At 42.5% G+C, this 14548-nt stretch overlaps 1 protein-coding gene across 2 annotated transcripts; it reads left to right on the top strand.

The window, feature by feature from the left end:
- Positions 1-1248: 1248 nt before the first annotated feature.
- Positions 1249-4572, top strand: LOC149449200 (polyubiquitin-C). Of its 2 annotated transcripts, none has more exons than XM_089693685.1 (2): positions 1249-1271; positions 2624-4572. In XM_089693685.1, the coding sequence occupies exon 2, from the start codon at positions 2630-2632 to the stop codon at positions 4457-4459; it is 1830 nt and encodes a 609-aa protein (XP_089549811.1). In that variant the 5' UTR covers positions 1249-1271; positions 2624-2629; the 3' UTR covers positions 4460-4572. The 2 variants fall into 2 exon arrangements, with proteins under 2 accessions (XP_089549811.1, XP_089549810.1); XM_089693684.1 differs by lacking the exon at positions 1249-1271 and adding an exon at positions 1452-1606.
- Positions 4573-14548: the final 9976 nt, after the last annotated feature.

Raw genomic sequence — 14548 nt, 5'->3', positions numbered from 1 at the left:
GGTATTAATGCCACGCAAACGCCTGCCAGGCATTTGAGGAGTGACACCATGGACTTGAATGGGAGGCGTTGAAAGGCTTCAACTCCTCTTGACTGGACATGAGGCGTTAACTTTGACAAGACCCTAATGCTTCAGTGTGAACAGCACTGTGTGCTGCCATATGAATCATTTTCATAGGCGTTTGAGGAGCATTATAAAGGACTGCTTTCAACACTGGTGTGAACGGAGCCTAACAATCAATGCTGCTGCATGCACACCAATGTGTTCCCACATCAGCAAGATGTAAATAATTATATAAAAGTAGAGCGGTGTGCAAATCAATAGATAATATGTCACAAAAAAAAGAATAAGCAGCCCTGCTAGCACATGTGCACTTACAGAAAATGGTAATGATTCAACAGTAAATATAACATAAGAATCAAATAAAAATAAACACGGTACAGCCCTACTAACACAATTTTGATGTCTATATTTTGTAATGATTGGCACTTTTTACCCTATATGTGTTAGAAGGGCCCTATGATGTTTACTTTGATTCTGTTATTTTTACTATTGAATCATTACTTTTTCTTTTTTTATGACAGATATCTGAGCAGCGCAGCACAATTTTATACAAATTTACATCTTCTGTAAGGCCTCACTTCACATCTAGTGATTTGAAATGCACTTTTTTGTGCCTTTTCCTGCAACAGGCAGCCTATTGATGTCAATGCGCTGCCCTACCCACGGCTTATGGAGCATTTTGTCGCATTCCAGTTTGTCGGTAGTTTTGCGTGTGGCAAAATGCATGTTTGCACATTTTTCACAAGTTTCTGTGCGTGTTCCCCTATGCATAGATATGAATGGCGCCCATGTGGTACTGCGCACTGCATGACCAGGCATTGGAGACCACAAGATCTAATACACCAATGACTGCTATAATAGGCTCCTTTACAATAGAATTTAGGGAAATTATGTAATTCATATCTTGTAAGCTTTCCACATAAAATAAGTGTGTCTGCCATGGGCCTTCACACTCAGAGATCATCCATCTTCACAACCCCACATCCAGTACCGTCAGGGAGAAGTGACAACCAGGAAGTACGCTGTAAGTCCTCTAACAGGACGTCTGGAATCTGCCCGCCAGCCCCAGCAACAACATTGCGTCACATCACTCCAATCAGCGAACACCACATCCCACCCCGTTCCGAGCAACGGATAGAATCTTCTAGAGAACTAAGCCGCCGTCTTCGCCCTCCGCCTGGTATCCCTCCGCGCCGGCATTTCGTGAGGTAACGTATTTTCTGTCGCAGAAACGTCTTTCCCACCGGGCGCTGCTTAATTTAATCGCCCTTTGTCCGTGTAGGCGGATAGAGGTGGCTGGGTAAGCGGGAAAGATCGAGTCTCTTCTAGAGGTACGGGAGTTACCCCGCCCTGTTCTCAGGGCTAGGGATTCTTTAGTGGCGCAGGAGCACATGACTGGCGGGGCAGTGATGAGTCATCCGCCTGCTGTATAAATAGGATGGTACAGGAAGCCGCCAGGCATTGAGAAAACTGCGCAGAAATCTAACAAGGTTTAGTGAGCGGAGAGCGGTGATCTGACTAACATTGAGAAGTCTTTGATAAGGTGAGAGGCCGGTTATGGTTCTTTGTGTCGCCGCCTTGTGTGCGTGGCGGTAGGAGGGATGTCCTCTATGGTGGGGGGTTGTGGTAGATGTGCTGTGTGGGGGTTGGTATTCCATTAAATGCTCTGTGGTTCTGTAATGGCATTTGTATAGATCTTGCTTTGCTATAACAGGGTTGTATGTGTCCTGGGTAATGCGCGGTTTTCTTTTCTGTCATGTTCCCTCTTTCACTTTCTGGATGAGACTCTAATCGCTAAACTGATGGCTTATAACGATCCTTATGGCAACTGTTAAAGCATAGCCTTATGGATGGAGATAATACAACAGTCACTTCTATTGTAGATTCGTGTCTGGAGCCTTTTGTCTGTTGCTTGGTGGAATCTGTTTTACAACCCATGATGTGGCTTTGGAGCTGTGGAACTACATGTCCCAGCCAGTCTAGTAAGCTGTTCTGTTGTCTGACTAGGAACGCCCTGTCAGCCTTGGACCTTTCCCCTTTAAGGATTGGCACAGTGTGCCTTTGTTCCTCTTGCGCCCTCCCCTGTCAGCTCCCATGTTTACCTCCTTGATTTGACAGACACTTAACATGTTTACAAGCAGTGTGTGTGATTTGATGTAGACTTTTTGTTTGTTATAAAATTCTACTATTAATATTGCCATTAGTTTGGGCAGCGCTTTACAAAATGAAAGTAGACATTAGTTACAATACAATTTGGTACAAGAGGAAATAGAGGGCCCTGCTCGTTAGAGCTTACAATCTAATTTCGGAAAGTTTATGAAGACTGGAGCAGCTTGGCATGACAGCCAAAAGACTTTTTAGCTTTAGTTTTCATAGCTAAAAAGAAAACAAGCTAAACCTAGAAGCTGATAGGTTGCTATGCACAGCTGCACCAGTCTTTACTAAATTTCCCTCATAGTGTTAAGACGTTTGGTAGTTGGTATTATACCGTATTCTTCTAGCCGATGTGGGCTGTGCTCTAAACAAAGATCTTTTATATATATTTTTTGTCTATTTTTAGGCCAAAATGCAGATCTTCGTGAAAACCCTCACAGGCAAAACAATCACCCTTGAGGTTGAGCCCAGTGACACTATTGAAAATGTGAAGGCAAAGATCCAAGACAAAGAGGGCATCCCTCCAGATCAGCAGAGGTTGATCTTTGCTGGCAAGCAGCTGGAAGATGGTCGCACCCTTTCAGACTATAATATCCAGAAAGAATCCACCCTTCACCTTGTGCTCCGTCTGAGAGGTGGTATGCAGATCTTTGTGAAAACCCTCACAGGCAAAACAATCACCCTTGAGGTTGAGCCCAGTGACACTATTGAGAACGTGAAGGCCAAGATCCAAGACAAAGAGGGCATCCCTCCAGATCAGCAGAGGTTGATCTTTGCAGGCAAGCAGCTGGAAGATGGTCGTACCCTTTCAGACTATAATATCCAGAAAGAATCCACCCTTCACCTTGTGCTCCGTCTGAGAGGTGGTATGCAGATCTTTGTGAAAACCCTCACAGGCAAAACAATCACCCTTGAGGTTGAGCCCAGTGACACTATTGAAAACGTGAAGGCCAAGATCCAAGACAAAGAGGGCATTCCACCAGATCAGCAGAGGTTGATCTTTGCTGGCAAGCAGCTGGAAGATGGTCGTACCCTTTCAGACTATAATATCCAGAAAGAATCCACCCTTCACCTTGTGCTCCGTCTTAGAGGTGGTATGCAGATCTTTGTGAAGACCCTCACAGGCAAGACCATCACCCTTGAGGTTGAGCCCAGTGACACTATTGAAAATGTGAAGGCAAAGATCCAAGACAAAGAGGGCATCCCTCCAGATCAGCAGAGGTTGATCTTTGCAGGCAAGCAGCTGGAAGATGGTCGCACCCTTTCAGACTATAATATCCAGAAAGAATCCACCCTTCACCTTGTGCTCCGTCTTAGAGGTGGTATGCAGATCTTTGTGAAAACCCTCACAGGCAAGACCATCACCCTTGAGGTTGAGCCCAGTGACACTATTGAGAACGTGAAGGCCAAGATCCAAGACAAAGAGGGCATCCCTCCAGATCAGCAGAGGTTGATCTTTGCAGGAAAACAGCTGGAAGATGGCCGCACCCTTTCAGATTATAATATCCAGAAAGAATCCACATTGCATCTTGTGCTCCGTCTTAGAGGTGGTATGCAGATCTTTGTGAAGACCCTCACAGGCAAAACAATCACCCTTGAGGTTGAGCCCAGTGACACTATTGAGAACGTGAAGGCCAAGATCCAAGACAAAGAGGGCATCCCTCCAGATCAGCAGAGGTTGATCTTTGCAGGAAAACAGCTGGAAGATGGCCGCACCCTTTCAGATTATAATATCCAGAAAGAATCCACATTGCATCTTGTGCTCCGTCTTAGAGGTGGTATGCAGATATTTGTGAAAACCCTCACAGGCAAAACAATCACCCTTGAGGTTGAGCCCAGTGACACTATTGAGAACGTGAAGGCCAAGATCCAAGACAAAGAGGGCATCCCTCCAGATCAGCAGAGGTTGATCTTTGCAGGAAAACAGCTGGAAGATGGCCGCACCCTTTCAGATTATAATATCCAGAAAGAATCCACATTGCATCTTGTGCTCCGTCTTAGAGGTGGTATGCAGATCTTTGTGAAGACCCTCACAGGCAAGACCATCACCCTTGAGGTTGAACCCAGTGACACTATTGAGAACGTGAAGGCCAAGATCCAAGACAAAGAGGGCATTCCACCAGACCAGCAAAGATTGATCTTTGCAGGAAAACAGCTGGAAGATGGTCGCACCCTTTCAGACTACAACATTCAGAAAGAATCCACCCTTCACCTCGTGCTTCGTTTGAGAGGTGGCTTTTAAACCCCAAAGAACTTTAATTACACATTGCTATTTCTTTGTTGCACTGTATTGTTGGTTGTATGCTGCGGTACTGACCATATAGTAAAATTAAAGTTTTGTTGCACACTGAACAACTTTGTGTTTTCTATGTGTTTGGTATGTGTGAGATGTTGCACTTTGTTCCTTGTGTTAGGAGCCCAGGGTAGTCTCTCCTTTTACGTATAGGAAATGTTGCTTAAAGGGTGAAATTTGGCTGCCATTAACACTACATTATTTGTTTAAAATAAATCGGTTTGGTAACTGGGTAACGGTGCCCTTTTTCCAGTAAGGCCTTCATAATATAAAGGTGCTTTCACACCAAGCTTGTCCACTGCAGTGTATTAAGGTGTTGCATTAGGAAAAGCAACAAATTCTTTGACACTAGCATTACACTGCAACACAGTGGCATATTGCTTAGCAATATTGGTGAACTGGTATGTTGCTTTGTGGTACTTCCTGACCAGTTACATTGTATTGGTAAAGCAAGGGTTATTGCAGTGTAATGGTTTAAAAGGGCATTGTATGTTTGTGTGCGGGCATTGGAAAGCAGAATGTGTAGATGGGTGCAGCATGGGTAGGGTTCCCAATGCTGAAAGGGTTTCCGCTCTCCAATGGCTGCACATCTTTGGTATGCAAATAAAACCTTTTTCTAAAAGAAAAGTGCAAGTGGGCCTTGGAGAAGAGCTTCTTTTCAACACTTATTGCTGTCAGTGTTCCCACTGGGTAGACTTCTCCCTATTAGCCCTAGTTACCATCGTTACTGATAAAATTTCACTTGCACCAAAACAAGAGCTAAAGGTAAGTTTGGGACACTTTTGGTATAAACTCAGGACCGAGTTTAAATTAAACTTCCCCAACGGGACAGCAAAAAGTGTATGGGTTTTAAGTAGTGCAGTCAAAAACCATCAATGGTTGTCTTGCAAGCGTATACCACAAATAGCCTCTTCTAGTGATCGCACAATTAGAGGTTTGTGTCATGCAAGCTTGATTATGGTTTTTAGCTTTGTCCAAAAGCAGTCAACCCCCCCCCCCCCCCTTTTTTTTAAAGGTTTTATTTTTTAGGTGTGCTTGCAAGCACCACCTGGCTTGACAATACTCGGCCCCATGGAAACTCTAGGCTAACAGTGACTACAGTGTTGCATTCAGGCAGCTGCTGAAATAGCTGGCAATGGAAATTACTCCCACCTACACTTGTTTAGCATGTGAGGGAAAAGATCTATTTTCTTTTGTTCAGCCCATGGGATGAGCAAGAGAAATATCAAACAGTGTATATGGCCAGCTTTTAGCCCTTTGTATTCTGAAAATTCCCCGAGTGTTTGCCTAGAGTTCTGCCTCAAGGTAAAAACAATATCAGGGCATTGGCTAGGTATCGGCGATGTACCTATAATGTGCTGGTTGCTTATACGCTTTTTTTTTTTTTTTTTTTTTTTTTTTTTTTTTTTTTTCACCCAGTGGTTGTCACCAGGCCTCAAAGAATAGAAGAAAACTCATAATTTGCTTTGCAGAAATGAGACTTATTTGATATGGAGAAAACCAGAGTATGATTCGTACACCTTCTGAAAGTGATGTGAGTGTATAACTATCAGTGCTACCTATTGGTGCCCATCAGTGTTGCATATCAGTGCCTCCTCATCAATGCCCACCAGTGCTGCCTATCGGTGAAGGAGAAAAATGACCTGTCTGTAAAATCTTTTAATAGGTACTTAACCACTTGCCCTCCTGAGGATTTACCCCCCCCCCCCCCCTCCTGACCAGGCCATTTTTTTTCTGTTTGGCACTGCACTGTTTTAACTGCTAATTGCGCAGTCATGCAGTGCTGTGCCCAAACAATTTTGTGGGTTTTTTTTCACACAAATAGAGCTTTCTTTTGGTGGTATTTGATCACCTTTTTTGCGTTTTTTTTTTTTTTTTTTACACTTTGCTTTGCAGGAGAAATAAAGATCATTTCTCATGCAAAGCTTGCTGTCAGAACCTAGTTGTCATGGGTTAAGTATTTGACAGCTCAGGATAATGATCTGTGATTGTCTGGAACTGGTCACATGGTGCTGTGATTGGCCCCATGTATCATGTGACAGCTGTTGGCCAATCACTTCTCACTAGGAAGAGAAGCCAAGCTGTTATGAATGACATTGATTCATAACAGCTTTGCTTACATAGTGATCACATGGGGGGGGCAACTGCTGCTGTTAGTACAGCCAGAGCGACGCATGGGTACATCGATTTGCCTATAGCTGCTGCTCTGTCGCAGTACATTGCGGGTGGAAGTGGTTAAAAAAAATTTTTTTTGTTTAGCAAAAAATAAAACTCCATGATTAAATACCACCAAAAGAAAACTCTTGTGTGGGGAAAAAAATTATAAAAATTTCATATGGGTGCAATGTTGCATGATTGCGTAATTGTCATTCAAAGTGCAACAGCACTGATTGCTGAAAATTGGCCTGGGCAGGAAGGGGGTGGAAGTGCCTGGTAGGCAAGTGTTTAATATACACTTAAGATTTTTTTTTTTTTTTTTGTTTCTTAACCAAAGACCTGTAGAATAGTATATTTTGGCCTAAAATTTACCAAGAACTTTTTTTTTCTTAAATTGGATTCAAGTGTATATTAATGGCTTGTGTGAAAGTTACTGAGTATACAAACTATGGTGTACAGTGAAGGAAATGCGTATTTGATCCCCTGCTGATTTCACAAAGAAATGATCAGTCTAAAAATCGTAGCTAAACAGCCAGAAGGGAGCGCTCTTGAAGCTGGTGGACGTTTCTGAACAGATTGCTGTACGGTACCTCTGTGAGCCGATTCATGTGATCACTGATTGGCCAATCAGATCACATGAATAGTAGTAAGCAAGATGTCACTTCCTGACATTGTTTACTATGTGTGAAATCTGAATGATCAGAGGTCACGTGCTACAAGGCTATTCACAACAGCCTTGTGCCACGTCGCAAGCTGTGACCAATCACAGCTCTCACAGTATTTCACAATGGCTGCAGGAATGCAGCCAGAGAGGAGAAATTATTGCTCTTACATCCTTTATGGGTGTAAAAGCAATCAGTGTGTTAAAAAAAAAAAAAAATCTTCACCCCCCCACACTAGTGACACTGTACTGCTAGGGTGACAGTATGTTACAAAAACATAAAAAATGTAAAAACATTTTTGAAAATTTATAATTGTCTTGGTTATAAACTATTTTTTTTTTTTTTCTAAAAAGATAAATGAATGCATTTTGACCAAGATTTCTGGAAAAAAAAAATTTGCAAAATCTTATAAGAAAAACTTTTTGGAAAAAAAAAAATTATTTTTGATTTTTCATTTATATAGCAAAAAATAAAACTCCTACCAAAATAAAGTTTTTGTCTCAAAAAATGCTAAAAAATGCATATGGGTACAGTGTTGTCATTCAAAGTGTGATAGCACTGAAAGCTGAAAATTGGACTGGAAGGGGGTGAAAGTGTCCGGACTTGAAGTGGTTAAAGCTCACCAACCTTGTAAGAGGGTATGTAGAAAAAAAATAGATGTGGATGGCTCAGTGCCTGCAATATTTCACACTATCAAATCTCTTAAAGTGGAACTTTAGTTAGAAAATTTAGTTCTGCTAGATCATTTCAGGCTGGCCCCTTTTGCAGGTAGAGCTATATAAAACATTAACAAATGCTTATACTGTTAAAAATCCAGTGATGCAATGTCTCACTCTGCATGTGCTTAGTTGCTCTCTATTTTTAGGTTTTTGTTTCTAGAGTTAAGTAGCAGAGGGGTTTGTTAATCAGTTTTAGCTGCTTTGGTGTTAATGAAATTAACCGGTGCACTAGATGGACAACAATGAGATGACCCCCCAAAACAGAAATGGTTTTACAAGCAGAAGCTACTGACATTTATTTCCCTACTCATCTTTTCAGACTGGTTTTCACTAGTTTTGCATTTGGCTAGAGTCAGTGCCACTACTGGTAGCATGAGGCCATACCTGGACCCTACAGAGGTTGCACAGGCAGTCCAACTCCTACAGGATGGCATATCAATACGTTTCATTGCTGGAGAAGCTGTGGAGAACATTAAGCTGACTGTAACATCGTTCAGTTTTATTGTTTTGGGGGTGGGTCAGTGATGGTCTGGGGAGGCATAACTAGGGAGGGACGCACAGACCTCTACAGGCTAGACAATGGCACCCTGACTGCCATTAAGTATCTGGATGAAATCCTTGGACCCATTGTCAGACCCTACACTGGTGAAGTGGGTCCTGGGTTTCTCCTGGTGTACGACAATGCCCAGTCTCATGTGGCAAGAGTATGCAGGCAGTTCCTGGAGGATGAAGGAATTGATAACACTGAATGGCCCCCACGCTCACCTGACCTAAATGCAATAGAACACCTCTGGGATATGTTTTGGTCCATCCAAAGCTGCCAGGTTTCACCTCAGACTGTCCAAGAGCTCAGTGATTTCCTGGTCCAGATCTGGGAGGAAATACCACAGGACGCTATCCGTCATCTCATGCGGAGCATGAGATGATATAAAAAGTTTACACACCCCTGTTAAAATGTCAGGTTTCTGTGATGTAAAAAAACGAGACAAAGATAAATCATTTCAGAACTTTTTCTACCTTTTAATGTAACCTATAAACTACAACTCAGTTGAACTAAAATCTTTTAGGTGGAGGGAAGCAGAAATAAAAAAACTAAAATAATATGGTTGCATAAGTGCGCACACCCTTAGCTACTTACAGTCCACCCTATAGTAGAAATACTGCTACAGGGCAGCACGGGTGTGTAAAATCACATATATCTACGTGATTAGCGCTCCCGCAGTTTTAGCTTCAGATTGCCCATCAGTACACCAGTAATCACATTTAACCCCTTAATTGCCAGGAACACACTTTCGTACACAATAAACCTCCATTGCTAGTATAGTGTCTTAACGGATCAATATCTTTGATCAGATCAGCACTATACCAGCGTTCACATTAGTATAGTGTCCCCAAAAATGCAGCATTAGCGGGATCAGTCCCGGCACCTGGGTTTAGCCCCCACGCTTATCCCCCCTTCTCCCCCACCAAGTGCAGTGCCAGTTGGTCACTGTCAATTGATACATTGCACACAAAACCGCAGTGTTCGCAGAATCAGACCTAATCTCTGTTAGCATTTGCTGGTAAATTTTTTTGTAGCGGTTCAAGCAGTCCCTGACAGCCAGGTGCTCTGTGGCGAGTCCCATAAGTGCAGTACAAGCTGGTGCAGTGGCGAGCACAAGTAGTGTGCCGTAGTCACCTAGAATTTGCACACAGGCCGCAGAGCCCCTAGTATCCTTCCGGATGTGCTTGCAAATCCCAATTGGTAGCCCACAAATTTTGCAGCACCTGTACTTCCCCCATTCATTGCCCAACGCGGAATTCAGGTGGAAACAGCAAATTTAAATACTCCCCTTGAATTTTTTGAGCTGTTTTTCACACAAGATCTGTATGCATTGATTGTGGATCAAAGCAATTTATATGCGCAACAGTTTATCGCCGCCAACCAAAATTCTAACCTTGCCAGACCATTCGCATGGAAACCCATTACGGTTTCCAAATTTAAAGTTTTTTTGGGCCTAACCCTCACCATGGGCATTACTAAAAAAAATGAATTGTGGTTGTATTGGTCCACAAACCCGGTTCATCATATGCCTGTGTTCTCTGCTGCCATGGCCAGGCATAGACATGAGAGTATAATGTGTTTTATGCATCTCAATGACAACATACTCTGTCATCCTGAATTTGAGTGGCTCCACAAAATTCGGCCCCTCGTAACTCACCTTAACCAAAAATTTGCACATGTCTATACTCCCCAGCAAAACATCTGAGTTGATGAGTCCCTCATTAATTTTTCTGGCCGCATTCCATTCAGACAATTTCTCCTTGGCAAGCGTGCCAGATATGGGGTCCAGATATATAAGACCTGTGAGAGGGCAACAGGCTATACATATAAGTTTTAGATTTACGAGGGAAAAGATAGTCACGTGGAGCCCCCGGGATGCCCAGACTACATTGTCAGCAGTGTCAAGATAGTTTTGGACTTGGTGTCATCCTTTTTCCCTATGGGTTACCACTTGTACATGGACAATTTTTATTCAAGCGTACCACTATTTAGACATTTGTGCAATCTTGGAATTGGTGCATGTGGCACCATGCGATCTAATCGCCGGGGCTTCCCCCCAACGGCTTGTAAATACCCGTCTTAGAAAGGGGGAAAAAGCCTGCTTGAGAAATGAGAATGTCATTCAGCTGGAGCAGCGACTTGTTTGTTCTGACAGCAACAGGGTCTTGCTCTCAGAATATACATAAGTCCGTGTGGGCAGCGTTGTTGGATGAGATTTTGCATCCGCAGTTAAAAAAAGAGCATATATGCCGAAGCATGGGGGCCTGGGATGGCCATTGGCTGGATGGCCCCTATGCTTTGGCATATATATTTTATAATATTATTTGGCACATTAGAAGTGGGTGGTATATTCTAATGGTGGGCATACCACACAATTTTTCTGGCAGATATTTGTTGTTTTTATTTATGTGGGCTGGATTAAAAAAAGAGAAGAACATAGCATATACACCCAACAAGGACCAGCAATGTACTAGTACATCACTGGACTTTGGTTATACCAGGATGATGCCTGCCTGTGGATCAGAGTTTATGCCCTCCTCCGCACTATGTTTAACACAGACCTTAAGCGCAACCCATATGAAGCGCTCTTATTTAAACCATTAGTGGGCCTACTTTGTCCCGAATGGCAGCTGACATCGCACCTATTTATCGCCACCAAGCTGATGATCGCGAGGGCTTGGAAGACTCCCCTCCTCAGCTTTGAGGCTGTCAAAACCGGATGAACTCCATAATGGTTAACGAAAAACTGACGGCTATACTGTTAGACACCCACACAAAATTCCTGCAGACATGGCGTCCCTGGCTTGATATAGCCCAACTGTCGAGATTCGACCAGTCCCTTCTGTCGATATAAAATTTACACAGTTTATTTTTCTTTTTTTTTTCTGCTGCGGTCCCCCTGGAGCCCTTTTTGTTTTTGTTTTTGTCTCCTTTCTCTTCGTTCTTCTCTTTCGTCTTGTTTAGTCTGTTTTTATGCTATTTGTGCTGATTGTGATTATTGCTTTGAGTGCCATACCAGCAATATTATATCCTTATGTTGGACTCCATTGAGAGCCCTGCATGCGGAGTACCTATCTGCATTCAGAGAGGCTCCATCTCATATCTTCTCCGCTTTCTGTATGCTGATATAGTGACAATTTTTCCTTAGAGTTTATATTGTCATTAGTCTCTATATGTTTACCATTTTTGCAACTTATTGTTTTCTCCTTTTTTTTTATTTCTTTTTTTTTATAACATGGCACTTATGTACGCAGTTTATTTCTATGTCTCTCCATCAGTACATACTCTGTAATATTCATCGAATACCTTGTATGTTTTATTCCTGTTGGTCAATGCATTTGTTTTTGACTGATTCTCTGCTGCTATCTATTCTATAATAACATTCTTTGTAAAAGTCTGGTCTTTAGGAGTATCAGGCATGGATTTGCTTTAGCAAAAACAATAAGCAACATAAGTTGTCTCTACAGGATACAACATACAAAGCATACTTTTACATGACAATGGGGGACCAACAAATAGAATTGAGTACCATAAGCATGCTTTTACATCATAATAAAGCTTGTACACACTTGATGCTGGCTTGCAATTTGTGAACAAAACTGGAATTTTGAACTAAAGTGGAGAGTTAAAAACCAGCAGTTAAGACAGGAGTCTTCTAACCTGTAAGTAACATCTTAAATTTCCTTAATTATACAGTATTGTAACTGGGATAATGGGCGCTAGCAAGGTGGATGGTTTTGCTGTGTCGTATGTATGAAAAAATGGTGCAACAGCTCCAGTATGCATATCGCTGTGACTGATGTGAGCAGGTTGTCATTCTAGAAGCTCACATTAGGCAGAAAGGACAACCTTGAAAGGGGCCTTCTGCTCACTGAGCTGGTAATTAATGGGGTTGATGTGGAGGGGTAGGTCAGGATTATCAGGTAGGAATATGGGTTACTGTAGCTAGGGAGAATGGTACATGAAAAAGGAAGACCAGTCCTGTGTTTGAGCACCAAAACAAATTTTCAAAGTTGAATGAAGATGTGGAGGTGGCAAATACAGAGGTGACAACCCTGGATATCCCTGCTACCCTTAACAGCTGGGAGAGTAGCCCATCTAGTACAGGTGGTGGTAATAGGGGATTCTATAACCAGAAGGACTGATAGAATAATTTATCAACAGACATCAAACCAAATGGTTTGATGTGTCCCTGGTGCCAGGGTTTGGCATGTGGTGGAACAGGTTGATAAATTACTGGGAGGGGCTGGGCATGACCTAGCTGTCTTGGTCCATGTTGGATCCAACCACAAAATACATGGAAGGTGGAGGCTCTTTAAGAATTAATTTAAAGAACTAGGCTGCAAGTTGAAGGGAAGGACCTCCAAGTTGATATTCTCAGAAATATTGCCTGTGCCATGCGCAACACAGGAAAGACAGGGAAATTAGAGAACTGAATGCATGGCTAAAGACAGTGTAAGAGGGAAGAATTTGGGTTTCTAAAGCACTGGGGTGACTTTTCATTGGGGCACAACCTATATGCTAAAAATGGTTTACACCTAAATGGAAGGGGGTCTGCTGTGCTTGGGGAGAGGTTTATGGGAAGGCTGGAGGAGCATTTAAAGTGAAGTTCTGGACTCCGCCATCTCCCAAAGAAAAATTTTAAGTCAGCAGCTACAAATATTGTAGCTGTTGACTTTTAATATTAGGGCACTTACTTGTCCATGCATCCACTGGTGTTCTCGCCCCATGCCGATTCTTCAATTTGCTGTCAGGTGCTGGCACCACCATCTTAACTAAGGGAATCTGACAGTGAAGTGGAAGTATGCAGCCACGGCGAACTAAGCTGGAAGTGGGAACGGGTACCTGTAAAAACCAGATACCCACTCCTCCCCAAAAGGTGCCAAGTGTGGCAACAGAGGGAGGGAAGAGGCAGAAAAGTGGAGCTTCTGCTTTTGGGTGGAACTCCACTTTAAACTAGGTTTTAGGGGGGAGGGCGAACTAGAATTCAGTGGGGCAGACAGGTCAGTAAGGGGTCAGCCAGTAATATTGAGTGGACGGGGGATAGATGGGGGTAGAGTTATGGCAGGTGATAAGAAGGTTCCCATGTTACAAACAACCATTGGAAATTATAGTACTATTTGTACTACTAAAATAAATATGCAAAACACAAGAGCATAATGTGATAATGAATTAAAGTGTTCACCAACGTTCGAAGTCTGCCAAGCAAAGTAGATGAGTTGGAAGATTTGGTGCTCAAGAGAACTATGATTTAATTGATATCGCTGAATCTTGGCTTCATTCCTCACATGACTGGGCTAATAATATTCCTGGATATGCTCTCTTTTGGAGACAGGGTAAAGCATAAAGTTTGTGATGTCTGTCTCTATGTGATCTCAAAGCAAGTGTGAAAGAGGACCTGGTTAATGGAGAGTGTGATGAGGCTGAAGCATGATGGGTGGAACTAAATATGGATGTGCGTAGTTCAAAGTTAATCATTGGAGTTTGTTACAGGCCACCAAGTGTTAATGAGGAGGGGAGACTCAGCTCCTTGCACAGATAGAAAGGACTGCAAGGGCTGGGACAGTGATAATAATGGGGAATTTTAACTACCCTGATATTAATTGTAGTATTGGCACTGCTCGAACATTTAAAGGAAACAAAATGTATAAACCTATTACAAGACAATTTTATGGTACAGTTCATAGAGGCCCCAAAAAGGAATGATGCTCTGCTGTACCTGGTAATCTCAAACCATGCAGAGCGTATTACTAATGTTCATATAAAAGAACATCTGGGTAGCAGTCACCATTACATGATTTCATTTAATGCTAGCTGTAAAAAACAAAAACATACAGAAAAGATAAAAACACTTAACTTTAAGACAGCAAATTTTCCAAGGATGAGGGCTAGACTACAAGACTTATATTGGGAGTGAATATTGGCATCGAAGAACCTGCAGTGGGACCACAGCAGG

The sequence above is a fragment of the Staurois parvus genome, unplaced genomic scaffold, assembly GCF_062004578.1.
Source record: "Staurois parvus isolate SC_StPar_1 unplaced genomic scaffold, SC_StPar_1.0 ptg000635l, whole genome shotgun sequence".
Classification (NCBI taxonomy): domain Eukaryota; kingdom Metazoa; phylum Chordata; class Amphibia; order Anura; family Ranidae; genus Staurois; species Staurois parvus.
This window is presented reverse-complemented; position numbering and strand designations above follow the sequence as displayed.

Excerpts from the sequence above, each read along its gene's own strand:
- LOC149449200 (XM_089693685.1), top strand. The coding sequence starts at position 2,630 with ATGCAGATCTTCGTGAAAACCCTCACAGGCAAAACAATCACCCTTGAG.